The sequence below is a fragment of the Cydia strobilella genome, chromosome 12 (assembly GCF_947568885.1).
Source record: "Cydia strobilella chromosome 12, ilCydStro3.1, whole genome shotgun sequence".
Classification (NCBI taxonomy): Eukaryota; Metazoa; Arthropoda; class Insecta; order Lepidoptera; family Tortricidae; genus Cydia; species Cydia strobilella.
Window position 1 is genome coordinate 18123610 of NC_086052.1, and position 8999 is coordinate 18132608.

General features: G+C 43.9%; 1 protein-coding gene across 1 annotated transcript; it reads left to right on the forward strand.

The window, feature by feature from the left end:
• The first annotated feature begins 992 nt into the window (after nucleotides 1-992).
• On the forward strand, nucleotides 993-6739 carry LOC134745825 (ecdysone oxidase-like). The gene is made up of 3 exons (XM_063679914.1): nucleotides 993-1106; nucleotides 1387-1575; nucleotides 5119-6739. The coding sequence occupies exons 1-3, from the start codon at nucleotides 993-995 to the stop codon at nucleotides 6736-6738; spliced, it is 1923 nt and encodes a 640-aa protein (XP_063535984.1). The 3' UTR covers nucleotide 6739.
• Nucleotides 6740-8999: the final 2260 nt, after the last annotated feature.

Below are 8999 nucleotides of genomic sequence, written 5' to 3' on the forward strand. Positions count from 1 at the left end.
TGGCCGGTTTTTTTGTATAACGATTATTAGCAACGAAAACTAGCACCAGACGTATATATATGTATGGATGTTACTTCAATATTCAAGCCAAGTTTCATATAATTTAAGAGGCCGTAGTCGAGTTTGGAGCAAAAATGTAAAATTGATAGATTTAGTCGTTGAAATTACACACGTTTTGTTACGTAATATCTAAATAACAAGTATTGATTTCTATTAGCACGTCTTCTCATCTTGCCTTTTAATAATGAGGTCGGGAGCGTGCTTCACCGGTAATGCATTAAGAAAAGAGGCAGTTTTTAAAAATTCATCAAAAAAACATGTTGGTAAATTATACAAATTGATGTATAAGAATAGTTTCAGCAAATATTGTAGATTGTTTAAGTATCAAAATTACGTTGAAATTAAGTCGATTTTCAGAGAAATTGTCACTTGTTTTGAAGTAATTTCTGGAGAAATTTGATTTCGTCTAACTTTCATTTACACTACTTCAAAGTCATAATAATAAAAATGTAGTCTGATAAACGTCAAGTACAGGATATGTGTAATACAAAATTACCATGTTTAGCAGTCCAAACTTTACGAAATTTACAAATAAGAGCGACAAAATCAGTGCTTTACGCGCGTTTACCTAAACGTCCATCAGAAAAGCAAACATTACTGATTTAGTGAATCTGTTTTCAAAAAATTGATCTGATAAAAGGTAATATAAGAAGACGTGCTAATAGAAACCAGTACTTGTTATTTCAATTAGGTAACAAAAGGTGTAAAATTTCACGGACTAAATCTATCAATTTTACATTTTAGCGACTAAAATCGACACCGGCCTCTTAATTAAGCATGTTGTTTAAAAATGAGAGCGTAACGTCGCGATAACCGCATAACCGCGCGTGGCGGGTTCGTGTGACTCTTAAGACAGGTCCACCCATGGTCAGTTAAGGGCGTTGCTGTTGTCAGAATGTAGTGTTCTCAATATTTCTACCTTCAGGGTCATCATGCTGCATCTGCTGCCGTGTTTCCTCCTGGCTCTGGTGGGGGACAGCCTGGCGCTGGTCGCTACCCATCTGCCCAGATCCGTTAACCTAAAGGGTATGTGGCGTCTCCTCTGTGTCTGTCGACGTCGTACCACAACATCTAACAGATGGCGTTAGTAGAGCGACTTCCATACAGAGAGCGCAACCTTGTATGAGGCGCCAATCATCTCCTGTATCCGACCCCAAATTAACATTATGGACGTTGTCTAGCATGAGCCCTAATGTGGCTGGCCCCGCCGAACTTGTTCTTAAATGCTCTATTGCACGTGTGACAATAAAGTTGGCCAGCTGCGTTGAACGTGTACACGTAGGAGGGCTTAGGTCTTTCTTTCCGCAACTGGTGTTTTATGTCTAGACTGGTCTCTTCAGGAATGCATTCGTAGGCAATGAGCTAAAACATTCCTTTCTTACAGATGGGCAGGAGTTTGACTACATTGTTGTTGGCGCGGGCGGAGGCGGTATACCGGCAGCGTCGCGGCTGGCGCTGGCTGGCTACGACGTGCTGCTGGTGGAAGCGGGAGATGACCCCAATCTGTTCAGCGATGTAAGCTTATAACCATTCCACGACATCTTAATATTCCATTTACATCTCATCCCATCCCAGTTGACGCTACTGACGTAAGAGATCGCACTCCCATACTAAATTATATACAAAAAAATATGTGTAGTACCGCGACTTATACTCTCTGTTTCATCATATGTATATAGTCCTCCATGTCGTGTCCGACAACGGCGACCTTTACAAATTCCTCTGATGAGCACGTATATGGCTCGCAAAACCGAAGTTTGTTTTAAATATCCGGTCGCACTGTGCACAATAAAGCTTCCCTTGTTCGTTATAAGTGTATGCGTAGGACGGCTTAGGTCGAGACTTCCGTTGAAGGCGCTTTTGATCCAGGTGTTCAAGTGGAGCTTCTTCGAAAGTAGCTACACCTTCTCTTACCTTATTGCGCCATTAATTCATAATTCATAATTTATTGATAAAGGTAATTGTTTACACGTCAAGATTAGGTACATAATATTTGATTACATTTAACTAAATGTAAATTATCCGCACAATACAAATGTCAATCATAATAGAATTAATAGAATTTTAAAACAAAATAATGGTAAACATAAACATCACATCTATAATATCTAGTGTACTCATGTACTTTACTTATTTATATTGTGTGTGTGGATCGATGACACTTATCGATAAATTCGTCGACGGTGTAGCAGGTCATCTCTAATAACATTTTTTTAATTTTATTAGCAAATGTGACGTCACTAGGGGCATCTCTGATGTCGGCAGGTAACGCGTTGAATAGCTCGACTCCTAAGACATAGACGGATTTCTTGGCTTTAGCGGTAGTATGGAGCGGGATCGAAAGCAGATTTCCCCCGCGCGTACTTCTGCCTGACTGCTGCTCACGGGTTTTATACGAGCTGATGTTATTTATAACATACTTACACGCTTCTGAAATGTAGACACTAGGTAATGTTAGGATTTTATACTTAATGAATAATGGAAGTGCCGAGTGGTCGTAAGGTTTCCCCGCGATTATTCGTATTGCTCGTTTTTGAAGCTTGAACACTCGCTCACGATCAGCCGCTGTCCCCCAGAGGTCGACACCATAAATCAATATCGAGTGAAAATACCCGTAGTATGCTTTTTTCATATTTTCGTCTGAAAGTGTCGGGGCCAGTCTCGATAGTGCAAAGGCTGCTCAAGATAACTTGTCGCACATAATGTCTATGTGAGCTGACCATGTTAGACCAGAATCGATAATGAAGCCTAAGTATTTGGTTTGGTCAACTTGGGGTATTGGGGTGTTGTCAATACTTATTTTTAACTCTGTGTGGGACTTTCGAAGTTGGAAATGAATCAAGTTGGTTTTCTCTACATTTAACAGCATGCCGTTGGCACGGAACCACTTTGATATCTGGGTCATTCAGCGTAAGATTCTTAATACTACTATCGTTTACTATTCAGCATCGGAGCTAGCAGCTGTGATGTCATTGATAAGCAACAAGAATAAGTAATTACCAATCGTGGATCCCTGGGGCACGGCACACTCGCCTGTGGGATCCAGACTGGACTTAGAGTTCAGGACGTGGGTGCGCTGCACTCGGTTTTTTAAGAATGACGCAATTAATTTGTGAAAGTTACCCCCCACCCCATAGCACCACATTTTTTGTAGGAGGAGCTGGTGATCTACCATCTCGAAGGCGCGCGACAGATCACAGAATACGGCACTTGTCGCCCGCCGTCGAGGTGGGCGAGCACCCGCGCCTTTAAGTCGCGCGCCGCGCTCACCGTCGACCGTCCCGATTGGTACGCGTACTGGTGTATATCGAGGATGTTATTATCTACAAGGTGATTCATTATTCGCTTACTTAGTAATTTCTCGAAGACTTTGGAGACGATCGGTATCAGCGCGACAGGCCTAAAGTTCTTCAGAATATGCATGTCGCCTTTTCCCTTGTAGATAGGTTGAATTTTAATAATTTTGAGAGGATCCGGGTACACTCCTGCGGCGACGCAATCATTAAACAATTTCAGTAGCAAAGATACTACGGTAGGTGGGAGAAATCCGAGTATGTTAGTGGTCATATCATTGCTACCTTTTGATGGTTTACATTTTATTTGCTTTAATGTCTGAACAATTTCGTCGAGCGTAAATGGTCTAAATTGAAATTCCAAGAGCTCGGCCGGTAAGTATTTTTCTAGGTAAGCGAGCGCATCCCTAGGACATGGTTTGGGATTGTGGGCAGTAGTGTAATACCGGTTTAGCGCTTGCGCGGCAGCGGTCGCACGCGCCTCAGCGTAGTCGCCCTCCGACCTGCTCACGAGTACGTCTAGCGCTCCGCTTCCGCGTTTGTTGTTATTGCCCGTCTCGGATGCTATAATACGCCACACACCCCTACACATGTCGTCACATAATGCTATTTGTTTATTTATATACTTAGTTCTAGTTTGTTTTAGTTGTAGTGAGTAACGGGACTCTAGTCCTAGCAAGTGCGAAAACATATCGACATTACCCATAGATAAACTTTGTTTACAAAGACGAATTTGGTTACGTAATTGTCGCAAAGTGTCATTGGCCCACACACTGGACCTATTTTTTACGGGACATTTCCTCACTGGGAAGTGTAGATCAAAAGTGTGTTTGATAACATTTAAAACAGACTCACATTGTTTACTAGGACATAAGTTTTTTGCTAACAAGGCGTCCCGTTCATAAAAGATTAAGCTTTGTTTAAAACCATTTATTTTCTCCTTTGGAAAAATACGCATAGCTATATAGCGTGTATTTAAATTATTTTTACACATATTAACTACAATGCTCGTACTCAAGTGGTCAGATACATTCATTTGATAACAGTTAGTACTTTTAATGTCAGTTTTAGGTAGGTTAGTGTATATGTCGTCAATACAGGTTACTGTTGATGTCGTTATTCTAGTTGGTTGTTTAATGTGTTGCTTAAATCCAAATTGTTTTAAGATGTTACATAATGATTTAGTATTATTATTTTTGATAAGTAAATCTATATTTAAATCGCCAACTATTACAACTTTATTATTAATTCCGGTCTCTTAACCGCAAAAATCCGTTTTCTATTCGGAACTCAAGGATGGGAAACGTAGCCACAGGGGGCAGTTTCTGCGGTATAAAGACGTTCTCAAGCGCCATCTCAAAGCTTGCGACATCCCATCTGAGCGTTGGGAGGAGCTTGCGGTTTCATCATATAAATAAATAAATAAATAAAAAATCTTTATTGCCACACCTTAGGAAAAAATCTACAATTTATGAAAGGATAGCTTAAAAATACAATATAAACTAAACTTAAACTGATATAATTGAGGTGTTCAAAGCACTAGTCGCTCTGGAGACCAATGCATGACCAGAGTTGCTTGACCATGTCCAATAACGACCAATGAATCGCAATGACGTCGCATCCTTGGTAACGTCCAGCCTTCATATCTTGGGGGCTTAACCTGCTACCGCACCCAGGTGAGAACAGCTTAGCCAAACACTTATTACCACTATAATTTTAAAACCTATTTATTTGAATAGCTACTTATTTTCTTACACCCTTCCAGATCCCCGGAGCTGCTATGGCGCTGCTCGGTTCAAACATAGACTGGCAATACCCAACTATCCCCAATAACGTCTCCTGCCTCTCTGGACGAGACAACGCGTGTCGCTTCAGCCGTGGCAAATGCCTCGGCGGATCCACAAGCATCAATTACATGATGTACACGCGAGGCAACCGACGGGATTACGACGACCTTGGCATCGATGGCTGGACTTGGAAAGACGTCGAACCATACTTCCTTAAATACGAGGGCTTGCAAGACTTGGACGAGCTACCACCCACTTCTATTCCCTATCACAACACCAACGGGACTATGAAAGTAGGATTCTTCACTGACTCCAAAAACTCGTGGCATTCGAGAATAAGTAAAAGTCTCCAACTTCTAGATATCCCTTTCAATCCAGATGTGAATGCTGAATCGCAAATTGGGGTGACTCAATTGGTGGGGTATGTGTACAAAGGCGTACGAATGAGCACTGCGCGTGGGTACCTCACACGCAAAGACGTCAAGAAAGTGCTGAAAGTGGCCAAACGTACGCGTTGCACCAGCGTCATCCTGGATGAGAACAATATTGCCACCGGAATTACGGTTATAACACAACACAAACTGGATTTGCTGGGATTGGTCAAAAAGCAACTCAGCCTTTACGCAAGGAAAGAAGTAATCCTCTCAGCGGGGGCGATCGGTACCCCTCAGATACTAATGTTGTCCGGTATAGGACACGCTGCCCATTTGGAAAGCTTGAGCATCCCCGTTCGCGTCGATCTGCCTGTCGGCGATAACATGAGCGACCACGTTTTACCACTCTGTGTTATACAAGCTGATCCGGGTCTCGGCATCCCCGTGCTGAATCCCTTCGTGATAGGACTGAAAGGCGCGCAGGGCGTGCAGTGGCTGGCAACAAAAGATGGACCCCTCGCCTCCGACGGGCTCATCGACGTCACCGCGCTGATAAACACCAAATGCTACGACTTCGAGCAGCGGAAGCTCACCCACAACAGTTCCGACTGCGAACTCCCGACGCTACAAATAATCAACGCCTTTATAGACCGCAATCTCCTGCAAGGCATCGAGCTAATCGTTCGACACGTTCTCGGTTTTAATTTAGATGTAGTTCGTCAGCTCAGTGCTGTCAACGTACACAAAGCCCTACTCGTTGTATCGCCTGTGGTACTACGACCGTATTCCCTTGGCACTGTACGACTCAAGAGCCCGGATCCTACTGATGATCCTGCTATATTCCCAAATTACCTTAGCGACGAAAGAGATATAGAGGAAATGCTGCGTAGCATTACGATTCTAGAGCATCTGGTGGAAACGCCGGAATATAGGGCGCACAACGCGTCTCTTTTGCACCTGAAGTTTGATGGATGTCCAGAGTATGAAGATGATCGCGAAGGGTACTGGAGGTGCTTCTGTAGACATATGACGTACTCTGTGTTCCATGCAGTGGGTACTGCGCCGCTAGGAGCTGTATTAGATGAACAGCTACGCGTGCGAGGGGTAGACGGCCTGCGTGTGGCCGACCTCAGCGCGTTGCCTAAGCTGCCGCGCGGTAATACCGCTGCTGTCGCCATTGCCATCGGCGAACGCGTCGCTGACTTCATATTGACTGGCGACTGAGAGTAACAAACTTAATAAAATTATCTGATCAAAACTGCCTTTTAATTCTTAAATTTTTTCAATGAACTGCTAACTGTTGCGGACTCCTTTCGATAACCTTCATTACTTACCTTTTTACATATGTTACAAGTATATGATTTGACGTTGTCATGGTACCCAGTGTAAATAAATATGTCAATGGAAAAATTGTGATCTTAAAAATATCAAATATATTACAAATAAGTAAAAAATACTTAAATGTAATATATCGTGTTACCGCGCGTCGGTAACATAGTGGTCCTTCGAACCGGATGATCCAGCGCCGCGCCGCCGTCTACTTCCCCTACATACTGAACCGAACCGAACTGAACCATGTCGGGGCGAGTTACGAGGAGCCGCGCTAAGAACCAAGAACCGGAACCGGAACCGGGTACGACTGGAGATATGAAGGAACCGACCACGTCAACCCCTGTTAAAGAAAAATCTGATGTTGCAATCGTTAGATCGAATAAGGCAAGTACCGTCAGCCAGAATAAATCGGAACGAAACCAAACCATCCGATCTGATGTTAGAAGCGTACTCGTACAAAAAAAGGAGGCTGAACTAGCAGCCGCGAAAAAACTAGCAGAACTGAAGCTTACAAAGCTGAACCTAGAACAAACCGTCATTCAAAAGGAACTTGAAGTAACGTTAGCACGCTTAGACGCTAATAGAAGCCATCGTGCTCAATCAATCCGAACTACTCGAAGCCGCGTCCAGGAGTCGCTGACAACTAACGAACAATACAAATCAGGCCGTCGCCATGAACCAGCCCTGAGTGAGAGTGAACCGCCGAATATCTCCGATGATGATGAACGTCTCCATCCTGATCCCAAGCTCTCAGACATACAACTTCTTGCTCGAGAGATAGCAAATATAAGTCGTCCGACTGATCCAAAAGATTTGCCCTACTACAACGGAAACGTCAACGAATGGCTCTCATTTAAAGCTGCTGTCGCAGATATCAGAGCCTCCTCGACCGACAACGAACTGATTGCAAAACTTCGACGATGTTTGAGGGGGGAAGCACGCATCTCTGTCGCCGCACTTTTAGATACACATGTCCCTGTCAATGATATCATGGAAGCCCTAGAGCTGCGCTTCGGCTTACCAGAACTTATACTGCAAGAAGAAATACAGTCGCTCAGAGACTTACCCAAACTCGTCGACAACACAGAACAGCTCAGCAAGTTTGCTTGTAAGGTTCGAAATTGCGTGTCAACCATCAAAGCTCTTGATAAACCCGAACACCTATATAATATGGAGCTTTTACGGACTCTGAAACAGAAGATGCCCCATCTAAAGTCACGCTGGCTTTCATATGCGTCAGACCATGAACTCGATGACAAACCTGAACTTGTTAAGCTGTCAGAATTCTTGAAGAAGGAAGCCCAAACGCACAACTATAAAACCGATACAGCAGCACAAGACCCATTACGCTATATCCGAAGATAGCGATTCTGATCCTGAACCCAAATCCTGCTCTGCTTCGAATCAGCCCAAAGGTCCCCTTGAAATATTGTGCCTATACTGTAATTTGAAGACTCACCTTCTCAAGAACTGTGAAAACTTTCTCCGCCTGTCAATTGGCGATCGATGGGATTGGGCGAAAGAGGCCAAGGTGTGCTTTAAGTGCCTGAGATCCAAACACCATAGAGAGAGCTGCCGAGCCCGCTCGTGTGGCATAGAGGGATGCCGCATATTACATAATAGACTGCTTCATTATCCCGTTCTTCGTCAGCCCGAAATATCAGCTTGCGAACATCCATCAACCTCAAGCCCTCAACTGACCGCGGAGGTAGAAACTGAAAAACCGCTACAAGAAACGACGGCTTGCAGCAGAACCACCAGATCTCAAGTTTGGTTAAAGATCATACCTGTTCGAATCCAAGGGCCAGTCAAGTCAAACTTGACTTACGCCTTTCTGGATGGAGGAAGTACACTTACCCTTCTAAAGCAAGACATGAAATTGGTCTGAAAGGGATCGCCGAACCGTTGAGCCTGTCTGGCGTGAATACTACCTTCGAACATCGCGGATCAGAACGTCTCGACGTAGAGATTACTGGACCCTCCAAAGCCCTCCAAAGATTGTCGATTTCGCCACAGACTGTTGCCAATATCGACGGATACGAGCACCTAAAAGACACCCAAGACTGGACTATGCTACGAGCGCGGAGTCCCAGAGCTCTTGATCGGCCTAGACAACTGGCATGCGACCATTACCAAAGAGGTCCGTCAAGGAA

What these genes read in the sequence shown, in the direction of transcription:
- LOC134745825 (XM_063679914.1), top strand. Translation starts at nt 993, where the DNA reads ATGCTGCATCTGCTGCCGTGTTTCCTCCTGGCTCTGGTGGGGGACAGC. An exon ending in GTATGTGGCGTCTCCTCTGT is followed by an intron (nt 1,107 to 1,386) that starts GTCTGTCGACGT and finishes TTTTATGTCTAG; the next exon opens with ACTGGTCTCTTCAGGAATGC. An exon ending in ACCCCAATCTGTTCAGCGAT is followed by an intron (nt 1,576 to 5,118) that starts GTAAGCTTATAA and finishes ACACCCTTCCAG; the next exon opens with ATCCCCGGAGCTGCTATGGC.